The sequence below is a fragment of the Myiozetetes cayanensis genome, unplaced genomic scaffold (genome assembly GCF_022539395.1).
Source record: "Myiozetetes cayanensis isolate MyiCay16 unplaced genomic scaffold, myiCay2020 scf14, whole genome shotgun sequence".
Classification (NCBI taxonomy): Eukaryota; Metazoa; Chordata; class Aves; order Passeriformes; family Tyrannidae; genus Myiozetetes; species Myiozetetes cayanensis.
Genome location: NW_026087048.1, coordinates 10,516,490 through 10,544,475, shown reverse-complemented (window position 1 = coordinate 10,544,475; position 27,986 = coordinate 10,516,490). Strand labels below are relative to the sequence as shown.

The following is a 27,986-nucleotide window of genomic DNA, read 5'->3' as shown; positions in this document are numbered from 1 at the left end:
CTCAGGACACAGGCCAGGCCCCCGCCGCGGCCCGAGCCCGGCCCCGCGGCCCGGATAGGGCCGTGAGAGTCCCGCCCCCGCGGGGAGCCGGGCCCGGCAGGGAGGGACGGAGGGAGGGACGGTCGCCGCCGAGTTCCGCCCCAGCAGCCATGGCCGCGTAGCGTCTCCTCGGCAGCCGCGCTCGGACATGGGCCTGCCCCGGGCCGGCGGGCGGAGGCAGCGAGTCCCCGCGGCGGTGAGTGCGCGGCCGGGCCGGCGGGGAGCGGGACAGCGGCGGGGGGTGACGGGCGGCCTCGGGGGGAGCCGCGGGCCCAGCCCCGTGCCGGGGAGGGGGCGGCCCTCGAGGGGCTGCGGCGGGCGGGGATCCGCTCCGGGCCGCGCGGGGGGATCGGGCCTGGCCCGGCCCGGGGCCGGCGGTGTGACCTTGGGCGGCCCGCAGTCCCCCGGCCTGAGCCCGGCCGGGGTGGCGAGTGAGTGGGGCCGGGGCAGCCGCCGCGGAGCCCGGGAGCGGCCGGAGGAAGATGGCAGGGAAGCGGCGCTTCCCAGAGTGCTGCACTCCTGCGGTGTCATGGAGACCGCCACGGCCCCGGCCGCCGCAGCGCTATTGACCGCCCGGTCATAAACTTGGGGGAGTTCTCTGCCTCTCTGCGACCTCTCCGGCTTCTTATTACCGCTGCTGTTTGCGTACTCCTTGCAGATGTTCGTTTATCTAAACAAGAAGTGGAGCTATTTGTGTTCTTTCATAGATTGAGTAACTTTTAAACTTCCTGGAGAAAATTCAGCATATTTTTTAAAAGAAACTTTATAGTATCTTCTGCACCGCTTCAGTGTCAGGTAAATTGGTGGATGAAGGAGCTGTCAAAGGGTTTTCTCACTGCGGGGAGAGTCGTTCCCAGGCCTGGTGGGGCAGGTTTGAGCACCTCCATGGCCAGAGACAGACCCTGTGCTGTGTTGCTGCCCTGTGACTGGTGGTGACCAACACAGTGGTGAAAGTTTGGCTACTCTGTGAGCGTAATGGGCTTGCTATAAGAAGCCCCAATGGTTATAATCAACCTACGCACATTAGGTTACAATACCAGGGCCTGGAAGAGAGCTAGAGGCCTCACAGAGCTAAATATGCTGGTGGGTTTGTAGTTCAATCATCTTAAAATTCTGTTTATCTCTAGACTAACACTGATAATCTTAACAAAACCAACTCTTGTGTACCAAATGCAGATAGTAAAATGTCATTCAGAGAGAAATGAGGAACTTAATTCTTATGAGAAACCCATTTCTCATTTGCTCAAGTGTCAGAGACAAAAATAAGTGAATAATACTTTATTACATACCTGAATTGGTGATGCACAGTATTTACCATGTCAATGTATTTCAGAGTATGTTAGTGTGCGCTGCTTGCAACGTAACTGCTACAGTGTCATTCCACTTAAAGCTTACTCATATCCTTAGTAAAACTGGCATGATAATTAGATGTTGAAAAACCTGTTACCAACAGGTATGTTTCCCTGGCAGGGTAAAACTATCCATTCCAAGGATGTCAAACGCCTATTATCATTCACATGTGACTTTCCTCATATTTTTGGGATATTGGTCTGGTTTTCAGCACTTCTAAGTATGAAAAAGGAGCCTGAGATAATACTTCAGGTAGGGGGTGGAAAAGATTCCAAGCCTTGAGTCCGATCTTAATTTTTAAGAAAAAAGTTGACAAGCCTGAAATAGGTTGTTTCTTCTTTGTCACAGGGTTGACTAATCATAGATTTAGCTATTACAGCTTATTCAGTCCATTGTATTCATGGGTTTGTGATCCAGTTTTCTTTTCTTGCTGAGAAAGAAAGCATCTCTCTTCTTTAGAGATGTATGAAAGACCACAGATGTAATTGGAAGGGTTCACTGATGCCTCAGTGTTGCCATTGGCTTCATATAGTGATTCTAAGTGTGGAGGGAAATGGAATGCTCCACAAAAGTGAGCATAATCTAGTCAGCACAGCCTGGAGCAGTGGGATTTTATCCTGATAAAGTGGGTGGGATGCTGGTAAGACAGCGCAGTTCATTGCAGCTTCCCTACAGTCTTGTCCATAACCTGCAGTAGCTGATCTATCTCAGTGCATTTCCCTGATGGACATTGACCATTCCCAGACCGTTTTTATTTGTACCACTTGTTTTGCCGGATTCCCCCCCTGAGACTAGGCCAGTTAGGAATTTAATATCTGCAAAAACTTGAGTTCAAAATCAGATGGTAATATTTGTCTGCAAAGGAGGTGATTTGGATTCTGAAATCATAGTCTTCCCAAAGCCTGCTCAAAGATTAAAGGAAAAAAACTTGTTCATTTGAGTATAAGGAAAAATTAAGGTAAAGCACATCTTGAAATACCAAAGAAGCTTAAGAAGTTTTAAGGGTCCTTAGGGGCTAAGACTGAGCAGTCAACTGGCAACTAGTGGTCAGTCTGTAGTATTCAAAATCCAATCAGGGTACTTTTGATGCATAAACCTGAAAATATTAGTTACAATTCCAAACTTTAGGTTCCATATAGAAGAATGAATTAGAAACTGCAGGTGAAATCTATCAATTTATGACATATGTTGTATGTAATTCCACTAAGTAGGCTGTTGAGAATTTGATTTTCAAACAAATTTAGAAAATGTTCTTCTTTATCCATTCTCACTCATTTCACTGCAGCATATTGTGTGAATTATGGTGCTATGGGAGTTCAAAGAGTAATACCTCATTCATCAGATACTGTGCTTAGAAGCTCATGTTTTGAAAAAAGGCATAGAAATTTCTTTAAATCAGGAAATAAAAGTTCAGCATTGAACTTGCCTGGCAACTTAAAGACCTGCAGTAATAACTTACTAACCATAGGAAAAAAATGGAAAAGCCCTTTTTGTTTCAGGCCAAAGCTCAGAGTTGGCTTTTATTCATTAGTTCTGCACTTGTATAGATGAGGCTCCAAGAACTGCCCTTTTCAAGGTGTGTCAGCAACACTTGAGAATTTACTGACATCATTAAATGGTTCATCTTCCACATAATCTTGGGGCTTTTTTTGCTCATATGCACACATCACACTAATGTTATATTCATATCTTTTTGGACTACATATTTAGTTACAATATTCTGTCAGAACACAACCAAATGCTGCCACTTAAGATTAAGAAAATACTGGTTACATAACAGAGCAAACATTGAAGATATATTTGGAAAGGACTTAAAGCTTCAAAGGAAAAGTCTATTTACAGTTCCAAGGATAAAAAAGAAAAGCCAGGTAAAGACATGCTCTGACAGGAGGATTAGACAAGCAATGCTAAAATCTTAGTAATAGTGAAGCCTTTCTTTATAAGCTACGAGGATGTAAAAAGTTGTTTTAGGCTAAGAGGCTTTTACAGTGGAAAGGTCCTCTTCTTTGGGGCAGGGGGTGTCTGTGTTTTGTTTCTGCTGAGTACAGTTCTTCTAATGAATCATCTGCCTTGTTTTCAGCACCTAATTGTTGAAAACCCTGAGAGTTAGACACCTTATATAGGAAAGACAATGTTTTAGGATAAGTGGGTATGGTATATATTTTTCATTTCATGTATTAAAGGTAGTATTCGTTATTTACTTTATAGAATTATCTGGAAATCGGTCTCCTAGGGAGGATTTTTGACAAGTTTTTCAGTTTTAAAAAGCTGCTACCTAATTGGAAATTAGCAAGTACAGCATCTATGTTCAAGCAGGACATTATCTTGCTAGATACTGACCTTGACATGCCAGACCTTAAACCAAAGACCCATCATTAGACATTTATCTTTACCTTATTCTTGCATTTATTTCCAACATGAACTTACCAAAGACTTGAATTAACTTAGTATTATCATTTGATAAGCAGTTCCTAAACCAACAACAGTTAACCCGGTAATACTGAGTGCAGTGATGCTTCAAGGAATACAACAGCTCTGTGCCCTGGGAAGGGATCTCACTGCCAGCTTGGCTTCTCATTCTCGACTGCACATGCCAACTGCTGTCCTTGCACAAGCTCTGCAGCCTTTCTGCCTCTTCAGCAAGCTGAGCTGGCTCAATAAGAGCTTGGAGAAGCCCCAGACCAACATGAGGAAGAGGAAGGGAAATTGGGATCACCTCATTTGGTGGCAGTCAGCTACAGATCGATTCAGTGGGGTGAAACTTCACTCTGAGGTCACTGGCTGATGGTGGCTTTAGTCACACTTGTCATGCTGATCATCACCTTGAAGGTGAAAGGGAAATGCCCTACTTTCACCTTATCAAAAGTCATGTATTTTTTCTCTGCTAGGAAGTAATTGATCTGTTGGGATCATTTGAGCACCTTTCTTGTAAGGAGTTCCCCATAGTTTCTTCAGTATTGCTCACATCTTAGTGTCTCACCACTTACACGTGAGGGAGATCAGTTCTACCCCCACCACCCCCAAGGGCTAAAATAGCTTCCTGTGTATTAGATGCAAAGAGTTTTTGATAGACTATCTGCAGGAGACTTAATGGACTTCCCTGTGTCAGATGGGATGATGTAATAGTCCTTTCTAGCCAAGCTCTGCTTAACTATTTCAGGGCTGCCTGGAGAGCATTTTCAAGCGAAAGCACAAAGACAGCAACACCAAGGAGTTGAAGACCAAGAAGTTTCAAGTTGACTTTACCCATAGCAATCTTGCTTTTCTCAGCTTAGCTCCTACCAAGACATTAGAAGTCACTTTTCCAAGGGGGTGGTGTGTATTTGCAGAGTACAGAAAAGTCAGCTAATTTTTTGTAGTATACCTGCTGGCATTTCAGTAGAATAAATTTGCTGGATACAATGATTTTTCAACATGCTTAAGTCAGCATTTCTTTACTTATTATTTTCTTATTCTTCTGTTAGCAGCATTTTTGTGGATATTCTTGATAAATTACCTAGAGTGGTTTCAAACAATTCTGTCACTTTAGGAGGATTAATTTATACCGTTGAGTGTTCAGTCACTCTGTTGGCATCTAGTGCTAGCTCACAAAGTAAGATGGGTTAGGTAATAAACCCACACAGGTTTTTATAATTAATAAGTGTATTAGAAGTCACTGGAATATAATTAGGTTTCTCCTACCTCTTTTCCCCCTCCAGAAAAATATTGATAGAGACTTCTAAGAAGCTGTACCATCCTAGAAGGGACATAAGTAACAACATTAACATGCCTGCTGTGGCATCTGTACCTAAGGAGCTTTATCTCTGCACTTCATTGAAAGATCTCAACAAGAAGACAGAAATAAAACCTGAAAAGACAAGTACAAAGAGGTATTTATGTTATAATTGATTTTGAGTTCATATTAAAAATATTAGTGGTTTCAGAACAAATTTGTTGTGGATCTAAGTTTGTGTTAGATTTAAAAATCTTTGATAGTCTTACGTATGGATCTCAGCTGTCAGACTGGATGTGCTTACTGCCTTCAGGAGGTCACTTGACATACTGCCAAAACATAGCTTGGACAGAGCGAGATGCCCATGAAATTTTGCATACTTGGAGGCAAGGCCACATAAATGCAAATTCTTAAAAATGATAAAAACTTCAGCAAATGTGTGAATATAAAATGCTTTGCCTCTAGCATTATTAGATAATCAGCAATTTCATTTTGTCATACTATGAAGTAGTTTCTCCTATTAAAAGTTATTCTTAGAAGGGAACAGTACTTTTTTCTTTGTCTCAGTATGCTGTTTAATTATGGAAGTCTTTAAATAAGGCTAGTAAACAAGCTAGCAAAAATAAATTTTATTTGGAGGAACATGATTGTTATTCATGTTTAATGAAAACCTTATATTAAGATGGTAAAATCAAATGCTTAATATATGAGCAGAGGCTGTAAACACTTAATATGTTGTAATGCAGATGTGTTTGGGGACAAGTCAACAATCATGTGCTTTATCCTCTTCTTTGGTTTCAGTTATGTGCAGAGTGCCCTTAAGATTTTCAAGGCAGCGGAAGAAAGCAGATTGGACCGAGATGAAGAGAAAGCTTACGTCCTCTACATGAAATATGTGACTGTTTATAACTTTATTAAAAAGAGACCTGATTTTAAGCAGCAACAGGTATAAAAGCTTTCTTACTGACCTCCTGTGCATTGGTAAAAGTATGAGAAGTACAGAGAGTTACACTAATGCACATGCAAAGGATCACACTGGTATTAAGTAACTGCCTCACCTATGACGCTGGTTTTTTCTCCCTTTTTTTGACAAGTCTGTTAATTGTTTCTACAGTTTGCTTTTAATATGTAAAGTATATAAATTGTTAGATCTGTGAATATTTTTTTCATGGAAAGGTGTTCCTGTCATCTTTCCCATTCAGACTTTTCTTGGTGCAGTTGCCTTACCCAGCCTTTATTTATTAGTGCTGTAAAACAATTACAAACTCATGTTTGAGAGGAAAATATTTTGACTTAAACCAGTTCCTTTTGTCAGTACTAATATCATTATAATACCAATTCTCTGTATTGCTAACTCTTAATATGCACAGAAATGTACATATTATTAGTACAGCTTAATAATGCTATGTGATGCTTGTAATTTTAGGATTATTTTCATTCAATTCTGGGACCTACAAATTTAAAAAAAGCTGTTGAAGAAGCGGAAAGACTGTCAGACAGCCTTAAACTCAGGTACGTGAATACAGCTGATAAATAAGATGTTGTTCCTTACACCTGAAGCCTGTACATGTGCAATTTCAGTTTTTCATGATATTCAGTAATATAAAGTTGCACCTGAGTAGACCATAGATAGCTGAAACTCTTGAGACCTTAAAACTGTTTATTCCCAGAAGTCTGTTACTAGAAATAATTTACACTGTCACACACTCCAATAACTTGTCACTTTATAAATTATCTCTGAATTCCTGGCAATTATGATTTGTTGACATTGTCTTCTAATTTTGTTTATTGACTAATAAAAAGAAACTATATGATCTAAATGATACATACACTAGAGGTGATCAAGAGCGATTTTCTCCTTACTCATGAGGTCATCTGAAACCAAATCTATTAATAATTGTTCCTAATAATCATATATGTTTAGAAGTCCTCCTAGTGTGGTTATAGTTTACCTTTTCTCTGCTACATGCAGCCAGTACATGCAATGCATGTTTTTGCCACTATGTGACTGAGCTGATAGTAATGGACTGATTAACTGTCAGGTTCCATCTTTGTGCCAAAACCCACAAAGTGGTGTTGGTAAGAAGTCGTAAGACAGAGTCTGTCCTTAGACCATATTTAGTGCAGTGTGTGTTGCTTCCAGCCTCGTCTGCTTCTTGCATCCTTAGCAACTCTTTCTCGCCCTTTTTTTAACTGTCTCTCTGCAGCTGGGCACATGTCCCTTCCTGTGGGTCATGTCCCACCCTGTCCTTCCCAAATATTCTCGTGAAAGCATATTTTATGCCCTTCAAAGTGCTCAATCTGTCAAGTTAGTTTAAGTGAACAGTAAGAGTGTAGTTACACCTGTATGAAGAGGGACTTTGCAAAGATGCCTCATGATACTGTGTATGAAACAATCTTTAGATTTTCTTGGGTTTTAGTTGAGTCTTATAATTCAACAGAGCTATAAATTCATAAGAGTGAACACTGATAGAATTATAGAAACCCAAATTTTAGAGAGTTGTTTAGTGACTTATGGCTATTTATGAAAGGAAAAGAGTTTTGAAGTTGACACAATAACTTCCAACTACTCTGGGTAAAATGTATAAATATTTAAAGGGAATAGAAATGAAACATGACTCCTGTGTAACTACACAAGTGGTTTCAGGAAGGTATTTGTATAATTTCTTCCCCGGGCAGTAGGCCAGCAAATAGTTTCAGTGTTAATTGTTAACTGAAAGTGGAGCTGCTGACACTCCTTGTATAGGAGCAGGAATACCTACATGAATGACCTACTATGTGCTTCAGAGGTGTAAAAGGAGAAATTGATAGGCAAATATTCCATACTGACCAAATTAAACTAAAATATGAAGTATGCTTTAGTGTCATTAACTCAAAGTGGGAACAAAATGCTCTATTTTAACTTACAATGCCTGTGCCAAATTAAGAAGCCTGTTTAAAAGATAAAATTACAGACTTGCTGCTTCCTTCCTGTTAGTGGCCAATTAGTGAAGAGACTTGGAGGCAGAATTTGATTTAATAATCTAGTTTTTTAACACAGTACTTTTTGATATGAAATACAGCTGTGTTGTCATTGTTACTTTAACTCTGATTAGGCAACATCTGATTGAAACAAGCAATTGTCATCACAGTTCAGTGTTCATGTTTCATTGCTTGGTTCAGTAATCAGTCATTAGTTCAAAACATTCTTTTTTGTTTAATGGATCCCTAGTACCCCTTAAACTTCTCAGTTGTGTAAGCAAATGCTACTTAACAGTGATGTGACTGTACAAACCTCCAGTGGGTGATCTAAAAACTGCAGTTTAGAGGTCATTGGCTCACAATACCACGATTGTCCTTCCAACAGCAAAAGGCTGGGAGGTTGATTGTCAAGTCTGAGGCTTTATGAAAAGGACAGCAAGACCCAGGTCCATCAAAACTCTCAAGTGTACACAATTCCTGCATTGGCTTCCCTGTAGGTCCAGTGTTTGAAACAAGCACCAGGCACATAATAAGTTCTGATCTGACTTCTCAGGAAAAGGACATTTAGATAACTGAGCTAACTTACTCCTGACTGGCTCTAATGCAAACCAAAATAAAATACCTGGGATGACTGTTGTAATGTATTGAAATTTACCTGTAAGTCACCAATACTTACTCTTTCCTGTGGGAAATGAAAAACAATTAGTAATACCATAGCTAAGAATGGCCCCAGATAGGGAGAAAAAAAAAAAGCTTTACAAGCAGTGGCTATGAAATAGGACTCAAAATGGGATTTCAAAATAAGAAAACCAATCCAAAAAGTGGGAAAAATAAGATCATGCAGTCATGAAGGAAAATGGGGGTTGTTGGAATACGAAAACTGACAATAGGTTAACTTTTTAAAAACTTGAAATACCTTTTTTTAAAATTTCTTCCTGAGGACTTAATGATTAATAATCCAAGGTTAGTCAGTAGCACAAAATACTTAACACTTTCTTCTTTTTCTCAATAGATATGAGGAAGCTGAAGTTCGGAAAAAACTTGAAGAGAAGGACAGACAAGAGCTGCAGAAAAAGCAGGAACCAAAGGATGATGGAAAGAGTTCAGCCAAAAACTCCTCAGAAAGTGCCGTGGATTCCAAAGGAAAAAGCCAAAGGGTAACTGAAAATGTTTACAAACTGTCTAATTCAGTCTAAATGTACAGTTTTAATCTAGCATTTGGTTTCTGCTAGTAGCTATTTTCAGTTCAGAATCATGGTGAGTGGTTTTTTTGAAATTAGTTTACACTTCCTGTAATCCTTCTTTGAAATTTCTTTGGAATATGATGAGTCCACAATCTCCAAGTCTTGCATAAGATAGAATTTGACTTTACAAGAAAGCTCAGTCTGTTTTATACTAGAATTAGCCAGTGCAAGACACCCAAGGTAATGGTAATAAACTAATGTTAAATAAGCTTTTTAGGAAAGGGTTGACTTTGCAGCAGTGGTGTGGAAACAAATTTCTTCACAAAGAATTTAATCTAGTAGATGATGTTGTCCTAGATTGTATTGCCTTTTTAACAGTTTTCTGTCGAGGCAGAGCAGCAGCCTTGGTATTTTTCAGTACATTTGTCAACACATCCTCAGAAGCAGCTTACTTGTGCTAGGTTCCTTCTTGTGTCTTAGCAGCCTGACCAGTTTCCTTCAAGGTCTGTGAGAGTCAGTGTCTGTTGGCCACCTTGGTTCTGAATATTAAACCTTTTTTTTTTCCCGTTGTATCACAGATTAATGGTGAGAGGAAGCACTCGCTGGAGAGAAAGGATCAGTCTGACAGTCTGAGTGGTAAGAAATGCAGAGCTCCCATAGATGGGAAAAAGGTCTCCATATGGCTGTGCACCAGTCACCTAAGCAGTTGCAATTCTTTTAGGGAGTTATTTCACAGAATTTGATGAAATTCTAGTATCCTGTATTTCAGTTACAGAGCTTAATTAATTCACAATTTGCTGTATTGCAGCCATCATCACTTATCATTAACTTAAAAAGCTGGAGTTAGTTTTTCAACTGTTTGATAACTAAAGTTGAACTAGTCCTGAAGTGGTCAAGTTAGAAAGAAAAACATCTCCTCAAATGATAAGAAAAATCTAGGCAAGGCTGAAATGTTTCTCCACTAAACAGGAAATTTTTCCTTTCCCCTCACAACCTTCTGCTTCTTATTCTTGCAATAAATATGTGAAAATGTTCTCTAGAGTTCTTAACTGAGAAAGAACATTAGCAGCATGTATTTTACCAATGCTTGCCTATATAGCCACAAAAATTTAAATTGGTTTATCACTGAAATGTTCAGTATGGCCTAATTTAGCAGATCAGGTGCTAATCACCACAGCAGTGGGAGCCAAAGGTCCAATCTGTTTATTCTATAATGTCTCACCTCTATGACTTTGTGGGACTTTTTAATTCTGTTTCATCTGTTTTCAGTCTTGATTGCATCAGTCAAATATCATAGCTATCTCCATTTATAATGTAGCTTCTTATATCAATTTGCTTCTCTATTTCAAGGAGCAGTCACACCTGAGAAACTGTTTGCAATGATGTCAGACAAAAATATTGAATTGCTTATAATGGATGCTCGAAGATTGAAGGATTATCAGGAATCCTGTATTCCAAGATCTATCAGTGTCCCAGAAGAAGCTATCAGTCCTGGGTATGACATAAATGATAATGAAATATTTAATTTTATAAAAAATTATATGCTTTTAAAGCTTGTACACTTAGTTTCAGAGTCCCTGCTGTATGCCAGTGGGCAAGATGTATCTGAACAGCTCTGTTCTTGCACATACTGACTTCAAGACAAAGCATGTTTATTTTATCCAAACACATAAACATATACGGATTATACATTGATGGATAAAATGTTACAAGTATCATTTGTTTTTAAATGCATGTTAATACATTTCAGAGTTACTGCTAATTGGATTGAAGCTAGACTCCCAGAGGAATCTAGAGATCCATGGAAGAGGAGAGGACAGTTTCATTATGTTATACTGCTGGACTGGTTTAGTTCTGTTGAAGACTTAAAGCTAGGAACAACCCTCCAGAGCCTGAAAGATGCACTGTTTAAGGTTGGCAAGTTTCATGGTTTACACTAATCATCTCAATAAATCAGAAGGTCTTAAAGCACCTGTATTTACAAACTGTGTGGAAACCTTAATGGCACTTCAGGCAAGCATCTTGGTTCAGTTTTCAAAGCCTGATTTATTTTGATAGCAGAAGTGTAGTCTGAAGTTTCTCACGCTCTAGTAGAGGACAGTATCTTCTATTAAATAGGTTAACAGCAGAGTTAGCAGAGGGAGGTTCCAGAAATATTTTGAGCATGGTTAACTTTTCTGCATTATTCAGTATAACTTTTAGATAAGCATGAATTTAAATTTGAGCTTCATGAGTGCAGGGAGTTTATAGACTCTATAGTAAGCAACTGCCCAACGTTTTCCAGTCAAACACCAGCTATGGCTGTGCTGTCCCTCCTCTCTATGGAGGTGGCTCTTGTGAAAGATCACACATCTTTCTGTTACCTAAACATTCAAGACTGGAGTTCAGAGATAGTTCAGGGAGTTCTCCCTGTTTAATGCTTTACAGAATATTCTCTGAGTCCTCTGTGCCTTGTTCATGTTTAATACTGGGGAGACCCTCAGGAGGAGGGCAGTCTGGAGCCTGAACTCTCAAGGGGTTTTCAGAAAGTTAATGTTACGCTTTCTAAAGCACTAATCACTCAGCAAACTTACCAGATAAGAAACTGAAGCAAATAGTATAATAAAAATATTTTCTGCATGGATTGTTATGTGAAGTAGCAATAAGTGGTTCTTTCTGTACTGAAAATGTTCACACCCTGTTGTAGGTAGAGCCAGGAACCTGTGTTGAACACACTCCAAACACAGAGGATCCCTGTTTTTGCAGCCTCTTTAATTCTTACTTAAAAATCTCAAAAATAATGTCTCAGTTTAACAACTAGACACAGAAATTTCAACAACACTTTTAAGCTGTAAAAGTTTCCTTTCTGTTTTTAAATCAATTAATTTCAAACTTTTTTTCCATACAGTGGGAAAGCAAAACTATACTGCAGAATGAACCTTTAATTCTAGAAGGAGGATATGAAAATTGGCTCCTTTGTTTTCCCCAATATACAACAAATGCTAAAGTAACTCCACCCCAGCATGGCAGGAGTGAAGCAGTGACTGTTTCTTGTAAGTAAAAAGGATGACACCCCACCAAGCTTTTGTAATTACTGGATGTATCTTTAATTCTTTCAGATGTTTTTGGGAAAGTCTTGTTCTGGCTAAAAACTAAATATTGTGTTGGAACTTGGGTGTTTATTTTGCTTTTGTGTTTTTTTACTTTAAGAACTCTCTTATACTTCCCTCCTCTCCCCCCTCCTGCAGTGGATTTTACATATCCATCTCTGGAAGAGCCAGCTCCTGTTCCCCCTGTTGCTGCTGTAAAGCCATCCCCAGCAGAAGCAATAGAAAATGAAGAAATGGGAGATAATTTGGAAGAGAGACTAAAATCACTTAACAGATCAAAGACACAGGATGCTGCTGTTCCAAAATCTGACAGTCCATTGGTAGTTAATCCAGTATCAATTACAAGAAGTATCCCTGAGGTAAGCTGTGTTCCTTTTTTCCAGAGTTATGGTAAATCTATTAAGATATGGTAAATCTATTAGACACCCACCACACGCAGAACTCCCAATCCACAAGCAAACATACTCAGTTCATTTGTTCAAGCCTTGTACACAAGTGTATTGGTACAGAGACTACTGGTGGTCTGTGAAGCCATGATGACTGACCTACAGAACTTTATGAACTACATATACTTAACAGAATCGCAGAACTTTTCATGAATATTTTTATATGAGCACCTGAGAAATCAAAGGTCACCAGTTGATCATTAATTCAGAAAGTCTATAAGCAAACTCTTCTACTCAAAACACATGGGATGAAATATGGAGAGTGCAATTAGGCCGTGGTTTACCTTGGCTATTCCAAAGGTCTGCTTTCTAGAAAGTTTACCTTCATTCAAATAACAAAACATTTAGGTGGTTTGTCACCCTTGGCCCATAGTGAAAGTACAGAGATTTGTTTCTTCCTTTCACGTGAATAAAACTTTCTAAAGACACCTTTGTAGAGTTCTTATACTAAAATAATGTGTTGCTTAGGAGAGAAAGCTAAAAGCTGTTCACTGTCACCCTTCTGGATACAGCCTTAAACACCCATTTTAGTCAGGAGACCCTAAACTGTAAAATTTAAAGACATTATTTCTGTTCTTACCTGAACCAGTTGAGTTTATATTTCTTCAGAATATTCACTTCCACATCAAAACCAACTTGCTGTCCTAGTTGTGAGCATAAGCCATTCTTAAATACCCCTTCCCCTCAAGCAGATCTGCCTTAAGCACATGTTCTGTCACATGATTGAGAGCCAAGCCCAAATTAGGCTGCCTGATTGCCCTTAAATTGTTCACCTTTGAAAAAAAAGAGTTGTGGTTATCAGTGCTTAATGCTGTCCTTATGGTTCTGTAGGGCTTGTGATTATCTTCTCATTGATTATCTCACATCTGGAAGTTAAGTGAATTGTTAATTCTGCTAACAAGGCCAGATTTAATGAAATTGAAAGATAACTCTCTTTGGCAGAAGTCAGCTTGTTGTTATCATCTTTATTCTCTTACAAATCTCACTTAGGAAGATCTCAGCAAACAGAGCAGAGTAGCTGTAGTGAACTGTTGTTCTACACTTTGTGTTCTACACCTGTGTTACAGGTGGATCGTACTAAAAAGCCTTCACTAAAAATCCCTGATGATACCAGACCGAAAGCTCCAGGCACTGTCAGTGACATCCAGCCCGTTGAGAATGGACGAGTGGTGCCAGACCGCTCCACCAAGCCGGTGTGGGACGGGAAGAGTGTTCTGACAGAGGAAGAAAAAAGCCGGGTACACGCAGAAACTGCTGCTTTGTTAGAGAAAAACAGGCGGGAAAAGGAACTCTGGGAGAGGCAGAAAGAACAGAAAGAGAGGCTCAAGAGAGAAAAGGAAGAACAAGAACAAAAAGAGAAAGAACAACAGGAACAGAAAGCAAAAGAAGAACAGAAAGAAAAGGAACACAGAGAAAAGCTACAGCAATCCAAAGAGGACAGAGAACAGGAGAGGGATGAACAAACAAAAAGAGAACAGGAGGAGAAGGAACAAGAAAGACCACCCAGAGAAACAATCGAAGCAAAAAAGGAAAATAAAAATGAACCAGAAAACGTTGGTGCAAAAAGGATTGAGATTGACAAAATATCCATGGAAGAAAAAGAAAAAGGAACTCGAACACCAGAAACGCCGAGACGGGCACTGGGTGATGCATCTCAGACCTTTGTGACTGTTTCAGGCAAGGTCAGTGAAAAAGAAAATCATCATCAAATGTGGAGTAGTTATGCACTCAAATCATCCTGAATAGTTTAGTATCAATCTAGAAATTTGAAATACATAATTTGAAGCTTATTTAGACCATTTTTACATTAAAGGAGTTAAAACCAAGACATAGGTAGATTTTATTTTTTTCCCAAGGCAGCCTTGTTTCTTGCTGTTATGTGGGCAGCATGAAATCCCCGTAGGGCAATAAAACTTCCCACTGGCATGGAACTACAAGGGATGATGGTTCATAGGCTGCAACCCTCTGTTTCAGAGGCATGGTGGTATTTTATCTCTTGTACCAGCCCAGTACTGTGTATTACAGTTAGAATGACGTTGTCCTAACAAACACTTTAGTGCCCCCAGCTGTATAAATGCTGACGGAACAGGATTTTGTTTCCTGGCACAGGAAGCAAAGGAACACCCTAATCTAGTATTTTTGCTGAGAACAGTCCAGTTCCAGATCTCTGGAGGGTTGTGTCACAGTTTCTTCTTTCCCATTCTTGAAAAAAATTGCAAAATTTCTCAGAGTGTAGAAGTCATCTGATCATGAAACAGGAGCCATTTGTGCAGCTGAGTTAACAATGGAACGTGCATTAAGATATTTTTCTCTGCTTTTGCAGTTGCAGTTGTTATTTGATCAAACTCTGATGCTTGGCTAATCCAAATGCACAAGGAAGCCAAAATAAATCTTCCTGTGGGCAACATTAGCAGTCATTCATGGGCTTTTGACTGACAGAGCAACTTCACATAATCCCAGAATGACTGCCTATGATAAATTCATGTCGACTTCACAGTTTGTCTTTTTTTCATGGAGAGGTTTTGCCACAGTGAGGAGTCAAAGGGAAAAAAGTCTGAAATATATAAACAACTTTCAGGGGGAAAGTAGTGTAGGTGGAACTTCTGCATTTTATTTCTGAGCTCTTGAAACTACAGAATAGACTGTAATACAATATTCAGCTACAAAAACTATTCCAGCCAATTGCTTGTAGTATAGAGTAGGAAGAATGAAAAAGACCTGTTTTAACCACTTCTTTGTGACCACGTGCATTTAACAGCCAAAAAAGAAAGTATAACTCTGCTTTATCAGCATTCTTTACTGACATACCACATGAAAATTGAAGCCTTCTCTCAAAATCTTTTACAGCAAACTGGGGTTAAAGGACAACCAGACAGTGGAGCTCAAAAGCCAGGACCCCTTAGAGAGGATTCTGAACAAGATACTGAAAAGCTTAAAGTAAATACAAATGTAATGTATAGCCAAAATAATCAAGCGCAGATGCTTTATGATTCTGTTAAATTCCACCTCATTTCAATTTTTAAAATCATCGTCTTAAGAAAAGACTATGCCATGTTTACAGCTGTTTGTTTGCTTTTTTCATTTGTCATATTCATCTGAAAAAATATTTGAAGCTTTCATTAGAAGTCTTGAACTGTTTCTGATGGCATTAACAAGCATTTTACACGCGTTCATCAGCTCATGCACATTCCTTTGCGTGCTGCTTTGCGAGGCAGGAAAGCTCATCCTTGCGTGTTTAACAAAAGCACAGATTCCCAATATTTCCTAATTCTGTAGGGAAGAAATTGAGTTTTGAGACCTTTATAACAATAATATAATAGTAATACTGAACTGTTAACAAATGGGTTTTGTTAAGATTGATGGAAAATCGTGGTGCCGAATTGCTGTTGTAATATTGTATTTCCAGATAAAATCAAGGATTTCTTATAGTACTGTTTTGCACTGAATCATGTAACTCCATAGGGAAGTCACAGGCAGCCTGTTGCTCTGTACAGGTAACTCTTACACTTCTCTTTGTTCATCAGTCTCAGCGGGAGCCGTTAATGAGAGCACGAAGTGAAGAAATGGGAAGGATAATCCCAGGGCTGCCTGCAGGTTGGGCAAAGGTAACTCCTCTTCTGATACTAAAATGAAATTGCCTTGTGCAGTTTTGTCCTGCATTTCAGTTGTGTCTTATTTCTAAGTTAGAACTTGTTTATTTTTCACTCCTCTTCAACTTCCATGTGGTTACTTTCTGAATTTTATTATTAGTAGTAATGAAACTAGGAGATTTCATCTGCTGTTCCTGATATGAAGCAGTTGCTGTTTGATAGACATTTCAGTGAAAATCTGATCTATTAAATGTTGAGGCCAGTCACTACTGTTAACATCCCAATGTCTGAAAAACTCATGCACTGTTCTTACAGTAATTTATAAGTAGGTAAGTAAGTTAATGACAGATTTTGACTTGGTTTTGAAACTATTTGTTTTTTTTCCCCAAGTTTCTGGATCCAATCACTGGAACCTTTCGTTACTATCACTCGCCAACAAACACTGTTCATATGTATCCACCAGAAATGGCTCCTTCATCTACTCCTCCATCAACCCCTCCAACTCATAAACCCAAGCCACAGGTGACTGTTGAACGAGAGAGAGAACACTCCAAACTGAAGCGCTCCTACTCTTCCCCAGATATAACCCAAGCCATTCAGGAGGAAGAGAAGAAAAGAATTCCTGTAACTCCTGCAGTCAATCGTGACAATAAGTATGTTCTATAAGTTATATCACAACTCAGGCAATATGGTGGCAAATTAGAACTTCTTTGTGTCTAACCCACCAAAATTCATTATTATTTTCTAGTTAGGTTTGAATGGATGCCAGAGGGATAGACTGAAATTTCATTGCTCAAAGTTTCATTACAGATTGGAGAATCAGTGTAATTGTTATGTATTAAAAGGAATCTGAGGTCATAGTCTATGTAATTGGACAACAGTTGCTTTTTAAGTTGTGGTATTTAACATGCTAAACGCCTGCCTTCTGACAGCTTGTGAAATGCGAAGTTTGGAGATTTTAAACTGGATTAAATCAACAGCTAACTTTTAATCTCTGAATTAAATAAATAAAAATAAATAAACAAATTAAATAAACCCCCACAAATTCCACAACTGATGAAGCCTAAAACTCAGCCTCGTTATAGGCCAGTGAATATGGATGTCTCACTTGCACTGACTGGTTTTGAATACCTTCAGTGATTGCGTTTGGTGACATCCTTTGCAAGGATTAGTCAGTGCCAGGGCATGGGGGGTGAGCTGGGCTGTCTCTTGGTTTGTGTGCACAGCCCTGTCAAATCTGAGACTCCTGAAAAAACAATTTCTTCCTTACAGACCCATCTGTTACACTAAAGCAGAAATTTCAAGACTCTCTGCATCACAGATTCGGAATCTTAATCCTGTGTTTGGGGGATCGGGACCAGCTCTCACAGGACTCCGGAACCTGGGGAACACTTGCTATATGAATTCCATATTACAGTGTCTGTGCAATGCACCCCACCTGGCTGACTATTTTAACAGAAACTTGTATCAGGATGATATTAACAGGTAACAATCTCTTATCTGCCTTTATGTTTGCCAATTCAAAAAGATCACTTAGTGAGGCCAAGCAGAGGGTTGGTGGTTTTTTTAAATAAAAGAGAAATGGTAACTTTTAGGAGCCTTAACATTTTCAAAATTTGTGGGTGTCACTGAATAGGTTTTACTGGACAGTTGTAATTAAACTGTGATCATCACATTCATAAATACAAGCATACTAATGTCTCCTAAAACCAATCTCTGTATTTAAATAGCACTTTACAAAACAAGCTGAAAACAGCTGGACCTTCCATCTTGAATATGGAACCAAATTACAGTGCTAATGTAGACAAAACTTTCAGCTCAATCTAACAGACAGTTTTTCTTGGTCTAAATAAATTATTTTGAAATTGGGATAATGTTTTGGATTAAAAACAGTAATAAGGGCTCACAGTTTTTTTATTTTATAGGTCAAATTTCCTGGGGCATAAAGGTGAAGTGGCTGAAGAGTTTGGTGTAATAATGAAAGCCTTATGGACAGGACAGTATAAATATATCAGTCCAAAAGACTTCAAAATTACAATTGGGAAGATTAATGACCAATTTGCAGGATATAGCCAACAGGACTCCCAAGAACTGCTTCTCTTTCTAATGGATGGCTTGCATGAAGACCTAAATAAAGTAAGCAATGCTGTTAAAACAAATTATATATCTGTCAGATGATCAAGAGAAATAAATTTTAAATATATATATATAAAACATATATAAAATAAGATGGTTATGTTACTGCAACTTTTAATAGAAAGAAATGCGAGTATTGAGAATTTAATTAGGAATTTAGTATGAAACAGTTTAAGGTACTGAAGGGAGCCACAGAAGAAACCAGATAAGAACTGGATGGCTACACTGACATGTTTAAATAGACTTGAAAATATTTAATAGCATGCTTGCCTATAGATGAGACTTCTGATTTATGTGTATGTTAATATAGTGCCATGGCATTTAAACTTCTGTTATCCAGGCTGACAACAGGAAAAGATACAAGGAAGAAAACAATGATCACCTTGATGACTTCAGAGCAGCAGAACTAGCCTGGCACAAGCACAAGCAGCTCAATGAATCCATTATTGTGGCTCTCTTTCAAGGCCAGTTCAAATCCACCGTGCAGTGTCTCACGTGTCACAAGAAGTCCCGAACCTTTGAGGCTTTCATGTATTTGTCGTTGCCACTCGCATCCTCCAGTAAATGCACTCTGCAGGTACGGTGCAGCCAGAGAGAGACAGCTCCTGAGGCAAAAACACTTCTCTCTGACTTCATTGTGATGTTGCTTCTGCTCATCCTCTTGTTGAAGGGGTTGGTCTACATTGCAGCTTAATGTGAAACATGTGAAACATGAACAGATCTGAATCTTCACCATTTTTAATTCCTCTAAAATTTAAAAAAATAGATCATCCCTTAGAAGTTTTAAAATACAAGCAGGATAGAAATATTGAAGCTGCAGTAGCAGAGAAGACAGGTATAGGATTTGCTTTTGTAGGTCATAGTATAAGTATTTTGTGGTTTTTAAACAAAACACTGTCGATACATTTTAAAGGACTTGCAGCTAATTAATATATTCAGTAAAATTTGCTTCCACATTGAGATTTAACTCACTTTTCCTCGTTCTTATGAAATTTAGGATGCAGATAGGAAACAAACATTTTTGCTACGCTTTCATAAGCACCTGCCATTCACAATCTGTGTTTGTATTTTGTTTTAGGAATGCCTTAGATTGTTCTCCAAAGAGGAAAAGCTTACTGATAATAATAGATTTTACTGTAGCCATTGCAAAACTCGAAGGGATTCTTTGAAAAAAATAGAAATTTGGAAATTACCACCAGTTCTCCTTGTGCACTTGAAACGGTAAGGAAATGGTGATGGATGAAATTTAGGCTGAAGTGATCAGGCTTTGATGGAGAGTGATGGTTCTAGGACAGTAACTGACCACTTTTAATTACAGAAAATTATGGATGTTTTTCCAGTTGTAATGTTGCAAGAATTTTATTTTCATCTGATGCTTCTTTTATAAGGCTGTAGTTCACAAAGCACTTTTACAAGTGACCTCTTTTCATTTTTGCTAAGAAACACCTGTTAACATGTTTGTTAACACATTAACAAAATTGGGGGCTTTCACATCCTGGTTAAATAAGGGAAAACAAACATTCTTAATATTCTTAAGTAGCTTGTGAACAACTTGTAACTTTTAACGATGCTTTCTAATTCTCCAGATTTTCCTATGATGGAAGATGGAAACAAAAGCTTCAAACTTCTGTAGATTTTCCACTGGAAACACTTGACCTTTCACAGTATGTTATTGGTCCAAAGAATACCCTGAAGAGATACAATCTGTTCTCGGTGTCGGTAAGTAACCGTGTCACATTTCGAAATTGAGCTGGACTTTATGCAATGACTCAGGGTCACACAGTCTGTGTGATTCATCCAGGTTTCCGGGCTGCCTACCCAGCTGCAGATTAAGCTGTGTTCTAAAAAGAATGATTAATATTTAGTAGAAAATCTCATGTTCTAGATTATTTCCCTAACCGTAAGAAATGGCAGCTTTTGAGGCCACTAATTCTTCTCTTATGTTCCCAGAATCATTATGGTGGGCTGGATGGGGGGCACTACACAGCCTACTGCAAAAATGCTTCAAAACAGCGCTGGTTTAAGTTTGATGACCATGAAGTCTCAGAGATCTCAGCGTCGTCGGTGAAGTCCTCAGCTGCTTATATCCTCTTTTATACTTCCTATGAACAGCGAGCAGTGGATATGGCCACGTAGAGTAGTGTGGGTTAAGGAAACTGGTTTTCTTTCTATTAGGAGCAAAGTAGGCATGGGAATGCATATAAATATGCAAAACTCTGACAGACATAGTCGCTCCCAGCTGTGGGGATGGCTGCAGTAGTGTCTCTGCAAGCAGGCTCGCTCTGGTCCGTAGTAGTGCTTAACAATCAGAAGACTGATGAGTAACGCTTGTGGTAATACTGCCATCTGTGGAACCATTTACAGGCATACTCGCATTACTGTTTATTTAAAAAACAACTATATTTTTAGTCTGCTCCAAAATTAAATTCTAGCTTAGTCATCTGAAATCTATTAACAAGTAGTTTAAAATGTCTTAAAATCCCAAGGCATATCTTGGTTTATTTTTTTCTTTCACTGTTAATGGCCTTTTCACATTTCTAACCTTAAGCTTGATTCTACTGTGAATACTCTAGAACGATGTAAACAGTTAGGAATGTAAGTGTACATATTGATTGCATACTTGCACATCAGAACTATGTATATAATAAAATGTTGTCCTTTTTGTGAGAATCTCTAAAACTCAGAGGATTGCGTTTATTTGCCAGCTCTAAGTAATTGCAACACTACTTAATAAAAAAGCAGAGCTGTATTATTTTTTTTCTGTTAGCTTTTGTCAATATTTGTGCACTTCAGAGTTATTCTAAACAAACAAGATTTTCCTTTTTAATTTTTTAATATAAATTTTCATGTACACATGCATTAAAAACCTTAATGAAGAAATGATTTAAAAATATATCCTGTTAAATGTATGTTCGAGTTTGGTGTTTTCATTCTCAGCTTGTTGTGTAATGGTCAGGATTCTATGTAATGACAGTCTGAGTCATATTCACACAGTTTAAAGGTTCTCCAGGTGAAAAAAAATACTATTTTGCATAGAACTGATTAGTTTAGAAACTTACTTGAGTTGCATCTTACGTGTTTCCCTGCTGTGGATTTGGGTTAGTTTTCCCTTGCTGATTAAGTTGGCATCCAGAGACCTGGCATCATTTTGACCTTTTACTTGTTTTTGTGTGTCCTGCTGGGGGAATTAAGACCAGAATCGATTGTTTTCCAGAAGCCAACAAGCTGCAAACAAGTTTGCAGTGCTAGAGGAACAAAAACAACATTAGCAGAAAAATGTCTTTTTCTTTCTCATATATTACTGCTCGCTTCATCCTCTGCTCTCTTCACACCCTCTGTGCTCTGGTTCTGTGCTTTCGCCCTGGCATCCTACTGTCAGTTCCTGAAAGGCAGCTTAAAACAACATAATGTTCTTCACCAGCAGAAAACCAGGAATCTTCAGGTAAGTGCATCTGTATGCTCACCATCTGTGTTCTTTTGAGGGATGCAAGAGGGTTGTCATGGAGCACAACATCAGACCTTGTGCAAATGGGGCACGTTCCTTTACAGGCTCAGGGGCTGTAACTGTCGTCTCTAGGAATTACTTCTTGAAAGACCACAGCAGATGATCAGAAATGCAAATGCTCTAGTTTATTGATGAAAGAGAACTTGGCTAGTGCTGCTGATGAATTCGAGTTGCTGCCCTACTCACTGTTGGTTTCCAAGGGCCAGCAGATTCTCAATAGCCTTTACAGGTGTAGAAGAGGAGGTAAGCTGTGTCAGTCTGCACTGCAGAATCTGGGATCTTGGTGACCTGGACATCATCAAAGCTGTACCAGTGTTTGGTGGTTGAGTGCTTGCAGAATGCTGTGTAGTGGCCATAATCTATATCACCAGAGTGGTTCTGTAACAAACAACACCGTCTGTTAAAAACAGAGTCTCACTCTGTCCTCTCACAGGCAAAACGAAGAATTGCCAATTATTTTTTGGTTTGTTTGCACTTGGAAAAGTTGGGAGACAGGGTTCTAGCCCCCCTGGCCTACAGCAAAGAATGTTAATTCAAATAAATGCTTTTAAACAGAGCAAATGGATTATCATTATGCTTCTCTATTTTGCAATTTTACATTTGCAGCCCAACTATTAGCCCTGATTTGGGTCACTGTAAGAGGGCCCCACTTTCTGTGAGCAGTGGAGAAAAAGAGACCATCTAGTCCAGGCATTATGTGTCAGGAGTGCATGCTTTTAAAATGGGGATGCTGGGGAAGACAATTGGAAATGACAACTTCTCTCACCTTGGTTTACATACTGTTACTGGATTATGTCCATGGCAGGTAAAACAAAAGTATACAAAAAGCCATACACTAAAATATAAATCAGGATACATAAAGTCCAAACTAACACATGCTTTATCTGTTCCATGAGGCAGAGCATTCCAACTAAAAGCAGGAAAGGCAAAGCTTACCACGACAGCACGCAAGCTGTACTCTGCATCGTTGTAGAAAAACGCGGAGCTGTAGGGAGAGAGATCCAGGTTGTGTAAAGGATAGTCCACAGTGGTTGAGAGTTTCCTTCTGTGCTTGTCCTGCCAGGCAAACCTAAAATGAAATTGAATAATTTTAAATAACCCTCGACTTCTTTTTGCATTGTGGTGGTTGCTTAACTGACTTTCCTGGGGAAGGGAAAGCCAAGAACTGACTACCCAGCATTTGAAAGAGGAAGATCTCTATTAAAGTTGTGTTTTACAGTATACTGACAGTAAGTGCACTAAACCCACAAGAGATGTCCAGCATTGCTCTCACTGTGTCCTAAACATCTTGGACTGGACTGCACTGCCACTGTCAGCTCTTCCCTCCTGCCAGGCTCCATCCGTCTTCCCTCTGTAACTGTCACTACAAACTGCACTTCTAAACATTTACAATGTGGCCAAGGGCTGCAGTTGGAGACCACAAGTTCTTTGAGCACCTTTGAGAAAAGCAGATGCTGAATGGAAAATTAAATCCTGACTTTAGATAACATAGTTCTGGGAAGCCAAATCATCCCAGAGTAGTTTTCTTTATAGGTGGAAAGTTGTTTAGAAAAAATCTTGAAGAGTAATTTCATCATCTGGTCACTTGTGGCTAGAGAAGTCTGCTAATCCAGGAGCTCTTACACTTGATGCACCTCTGTTTAGTATCCCCAGTTGTTTAGGCCTGATTTAGTTAAGGAATAAAACCAAAGCATAGTGTCTCAGCTGCAGTAATGACAAGAAAAACACACTGTGTCAGTCATGCACTTAGAACCCAAGTCACCACCTCTCCCACTGACCACAGGAACTCTGATTCTCAGGGATGTCTGACTATGAGCCACTGCACTAATTGTATTTCTGTTACTGCCCATTTAGCTTTCAGGTATCAAAGGACTAAAAACACTGGTGTGCAGTGATTTTTTTCCTTCTATGCAAGAGCAAGTGACTGTCCTTCACATCTCACAAATCCCAGGAACTGGCCATGTCCTACCCTATTCAGACTGTACCTCTTTAGGTGAAAAATAATGATCTGTGGTGCCCTGGTTATGGTGGCCTTTACTGTGGCATCTTGGTTTGTTCCACACCAGTAGCAGTGGATTTGGTTGTTCCGAGTCAGTGTGTCTGGCTGAAAGAAGCAGTCAAGACACTCCTGTCAAAGGAAAAAAATGAAATCAAAACCACTTGGTCAAACTGATCTCCCTCCAGCTCTGAAGATCCTAAGCAAAGTAAGAGATAAATTGGCCATACTTCAGAGCTCTCTTAGCTGCAAGTGTGATGCAGCTGTCATTACAAATACTCTTAAAAGACAAAGCAGCCAACTTTGGCTTCCTTTCTCCCCCAAGTGAGGAAATATTTGGGTGAGTGAAAGAAACCTTCATGATTGCTATTGAGCAATCCTGATGTTCATCATGCCCTGCAACTCTCAAGAGTTGCTCCTGTAACCCTGCCAGCCTCTCTGGTCCTGAGACCAGTGAAGAAACACCATTTCTTTAAGGACCAGATCCAAGACTATCCAAATTAGCTCCCAGGGAACCCAAAGTAACTAAAAACCTGCATCTTTTCAGTAACACTCCTTAGCCTAAGCCACCTCTTCCCACCTGAAGCAGAGACCAGCAGGAATGCTTGGCAGCTGTACCTGCAGAGAGCACACTCTCCTAGAAGGGATGGGCAGGGAAAGGACGGTGAAGCTCTCAGGTCTGTCAGTGATGGTGTTGCACTTCAGACATGTGATACCATAACTGAGCTGTCCCTCAAACAACTGTGTTATAATGGATGTGCCACTGCCACTCCCTCTTGCTTCTGCACCAGTTCTGTGTCGGCTTGACTATACAGAAGAAAAAAAAAATAACAAAATGCAGATAAGCGACTGTTTGAGTGCCTTCACTGGGTTTTAATGGTTGCTGCCACTGCCTGGGTAGGTCAGTTGTTAGTCTTGTAACAGAACTTGGCTCTAAAATCTTCTTGATGGTTCATACAAGCAGAGTAAGCTTAATTCCTTTCCTCACAGAGAAATTTAACAGAAATATAATAATCTGGACATTTGACAGGATTTAACTGCTCAAAAAACTCTTTATCAGTGGATCTGAAGAGGAGAAAGACATGAGGGTGTGCACAGATGAAGATTTCAGGCAGGTGAGAAAGTAGAGCCCTGAGCGCGGAAGGAGCAAGGAGAGGGAGAGGTTAGGACAGTGAAGCTACAGACAGCACTGTCATTTAAACCAGGGCTGCAATTCAATGCAGCATTAGACAAGAACCAAATTAATAATTGTGTGTAAATGGGTCTGAAACAAAGGTAGAAAAGAGCAATTATTAGCAGCCCCATCATGGAGTTCAGAAGAGGAGGACAGGCAATTATTACATGGAATGCTAAATCATGAAACACAGAGGGAATTGCTACAGTCCCCAAAACACCACAGCTGGGCTCTTACCTCCTTGAAAGCCTCGTGGAGCTCATCCAGCACACAGATCAGAAACTCCTGCGCGTCGTGCTGAGTCCTCCTGCTAAATGTCGGGTACCGCTTCCCAAAGACGGAATGAAAAGCCTCAGGGGAAACACAGTCAAACTCTCCAAGCCACATATCGGACATCAAACAGCTAAAGGCAGTTGCAGACTCGCCAATCTCCCTTGGAAAAATACACATAAGTTTTAGGTAAAGTGTGAAAAAATGGCGTCTCAGCCTTCAAACGGGAGCATACTACAGAAACTTAGAAAACATGTGCGGGTACAGCACAGCTCTGGCAGCCTGGCACTGGGTTTGGGGGACTCTGCGGAATCCCAGGCAGGAGTAGGAATCATGGCTGAGGCAGCAGTGACTGTAACAGGTACTACCATTGGAATGACAAAAGAAGTGTAATGTTGACGGGACCCAGCAAGGAAACAACCCGGGCTCTCAAAGGACAAGGAAAGCTGTTTGTGGCACAGGACTGTAACTCCTGGGAGGTGCTGCCTCGCGCGTTCTCACGGCAACACAGATCCTTCGGGAGGGAAACGGCAGCGCCAAGGCGAGAAACAAAGCGACTCACGTGCGCAGGGCCGTGTTCCACCTCCCCGAGAGGAAATACTCCACCAGCTGGGGCAGGCTGCACAGGCACTGCAGAACCGCGTTCATGTAGCACGTGTTTTCCAGGTTCTGCAGGCCAGTGAGCCCTGGGTGACGGCTGCTCGTGTCCTCCATCTCTTCCTTCTGGGAATACTTCCATTTCCAAGCCATCCTTCCACCTACTAGGAAAAAAAAATCCACAGCAGTGGAGATCTAAAATGCTACAGTGCTTTTTGTACTATGCTCTTTATAATGGCTCTTCAGGAGGCATGTCCTGCTGTTTCAGGATCTTCTTTATAAACTACATTCACATTTACTTTCACTGGGCTAACACAGTGGTGAAGACTCTCCATCTCCCACATTAAGCTCTTCCCAAGATGGTGAGTTGCATCATTAAGAGCTATTATTTAAATACTTGAGGTTTTAGAGTTATTCCTAGAATTCCATTCAGTCTTTGACTTCATATCCAATTACTCAACATAGCTGTCTTAAGCATTTCACCCTAAAGAATGCATATTATATTTCATTTCCTCAGGGGTGTGGTACTTAATATATTTTCTAAAACCATAGGTTGCAGTCTAGATGCTACTAATAGCAGGTTGTTTTTCAGATTTTTGCTATGTTAAGAAAATTCTAATAGGTTTGTTTTCTTGCTGCATGAGTCTGTCCTGGACCAAGCTGTCCCCCATCCCCAATCAGGCGGTAGAGAAGCTGAACACAGACTCTATACCACCCAGAGGTGCTCACCAGTGCTGCTGTTCTTGAATTTTTAGAGGCTGATTCTCTATTCTGAGGCAGGACAGAGAACTTGGAAACCGCAGCAATCTCTGTAGAACAAGCCAAGCAATGCCCCGTGTGTGGTGTCCTGTGTTCCATCCTGTCACCCGAGCTATTCCTGCCCCATTCCCTTTGTGATGTCACTTGGTTACGTTGGTCCTCAGGCAGGGGAATGTGCCTGGCCCGACCTGCCTCTGTCTCCTTCTGATGTGCCACCCAGAACAGAAACCTTGGGAAGGGGCACCCACCCACTGCACGGAGCTTCAGCCTGACCCACATTTATCTGTGTTTGCTCATGTGCTCTGGTGGAAGGGCAGTGATGATGCTACTGACCACAAAAAGATTCAACTACCTTAAAACATCACACTTAATTAAGTCTATTCGTGTTATGAAGATTTTCCTGGGAAAAAGTAAAAAAAAAAAAAAAGGGTAGTGGCAGAGAAGTGGCTTTTAATGAGCTAATGAGACAGTGTAGTTCATCTCTGAATTCCATACACAGAAGAGCAGAAGGTTTTCCCTATTTAACATACAATTTGGGAAGTAATAAGTATTCTCAGAAGAGGCCCAGGACACCATTTTAAAAATCTCTAATTATCTTACTTGTTAAACTTCAAGCAAAGGGCATCCCCAGCACTCTTGGGACAGTTGTCACTGCTGTTCATCTCCCAATCTGGTTACCTGCAAACTGAGACACAAAAGCAACACCCCCACACACACACTACTCAAAATCTGGTCTACGTTTTTGCAGATGGAACTGGATATGCTTATTCCTACTTTTTGTGGAATCTGAATCAAGACTTTCACTAACTTAATGTAACACAATACACAAATTCACATCTGTGTTACCTACTGCAAGTTCTGGGGATGAGAACTTACCATTACTCTCACCACAAAATACATTACTTGCAAGGAAAAGTGTTAATTGTAAAAAAAATATCAAATCATGCAGATTTTTTTTAAAGAAGCATTGTTACATGTAAAAAAATGCTATTTTTTTTCCAACCAATCTTTTAGGAACATTCCATATGAACTGTTACTACCAGTTTTTTATTTGTAGTCTTTTCCCCTCTCCAAAGTCCTGCAGTGTTAAGTGTTCTGGCATCAAGTGAGATGCAAACACAAAGAATGAAGTGCAGGAAACCACTGTCACAGGCTTAAAAAACAAATCTCTCCTTTTC

General features: G+C 39.9%; 2 protein-coding genes across 5 annotated transcripts; one reads left to right on the top strand and one right to left on the bottom strand.

Moving 5' to 3' along the window:
* Positions 1-88: 88 nt before the first annotated feature.
* On the top strand, positions 89-21,416 carry USP8 (ubiquitin specific peptidase 8). Of its 3 annotated transcripts, none has more exons than XM_050309952.1 (20): positions 89-235; positions 5,088-5,258; positions 5,903-6,047; positions 6,528-6,613; positions 9,075-9,219; positions 9,825-9,882; positions 10,597-10,741; positions 10,997-11,159; positions 12,134-12,278; positions 12,474-12,694; positions 13,849-14,463; positions 15,629-15,718; positions 16,306-16,386; positions 16,762-17,024; positions 17,644-17,856; positions 18,297-18,507; positions 18,848-19,084; positions 19,586-19,728; positions 20,094-20,226; positions 20,458-21,416. In XM_050309952.1, the coding sequence occupies exons 2-20, from the start codon at positions 5,155-5,157 to the stop codon at positions 20,641-20,643; spliced, it is 3,384 nt and encodes a 1,127-aa protein (XP_050165909.1). In that variant the 5' UTR covers positions 89-235; positions 5,088-5,154; the 3' UTR covers positions 20,644-21,416. The 3 variants fall into 3 exon arrangements, with proteins under 3 accessions (XP_050165909.1, XP_050165908.1, XP_050165910.1); XM_050309951.1 differs by having other exon boundaries at positions 15,629-15,730; XM_050309953.1 differs by lacking the exon at positions 15,629-15,718.
* Positions 19,079-27,739, bottom strand: USP50 (ubiquitin specific peptidase 50). 2 transcript variants are annotated; one of them, XR_007628175.1, is made up of 6 exons: positions 25,420-25,676; positions 24,627-24,815; positions 23,998-24,140; positions 22,949-23,081; positions 21,567-22,390; positions 19,079-19,254 (listed from the first exon to the last, which is right to left on the bottom strand). XR_007628175.1 is itself a non-coding variant. In XM_050309954.1 (6 exons), the coding sequence occupies exons 1-6, from the start codon at positions 26,200-26,202 to the stop codon at positions 22,226-22,228; spliced, it is 1,014 nt and encodes a 337-aa protein (XP_050165911.1). In that variant the 5' UTR covers positions 26,203-27,739; the 3' UTR covers positions 21,071-22,225. The 2 variants fall into 2 exon arrangements, 1 of the variants encoding a protein (XP_050165911.1); XM_050309954.1 differs by lacking the exon at positions 19,079-19,254 and adding an exon at positions 26,015-27,739 and having other exon boundaries at positions 21,071-22,390; positions 25,420-25,615.
* Between the last annotated feature and the right edge of the window lie 247 nt (positions 27,740-27,986).

Coding starts and splice junctions, on each gene's coding strand:
- USP8 (XM_050309951.1), top strand. CDS start 5,155: ATGCCTGCTGTGGCATCTGTACCTAAGGAGCTTTATCTCTGCACTTCA. Junction 10,742..10,996: donor GAAGAAGCTATCAGTCCTGG/GTATGACATAAA, acceptor AATACATTTCAG/AGTTACTGCTAATTGGATTG. Junction 12,695..13,848: donor TTACAAGAAGTATCCCTGAG/GTAAGCTGTGTT, acceptor CCTGTGTTACAG/GTGGATCGTACTAAAAAGCC.
- USP50 (XM_050309954.1), bottom strand. CDS start 26,202: ATGGCTTGGAAATGGAAGTATTCCCAGAAGGAAGAGATGGAGGACACG. Junction 24,816..25,419: donor TCCACGAGGCTTTCAAGGAG/GTAAGAGCCCAG, acceptor TCTTCTGTATAG/TCAAGCCGACACAGAACTGG. Junction 24,141..24,626: donor GGAGAGTGTGCTCTCTGCAG/GTACAGCTGCCA, acceptor TTCCTTTGACAG/GAGTGTCTTGACTGCTTCTT.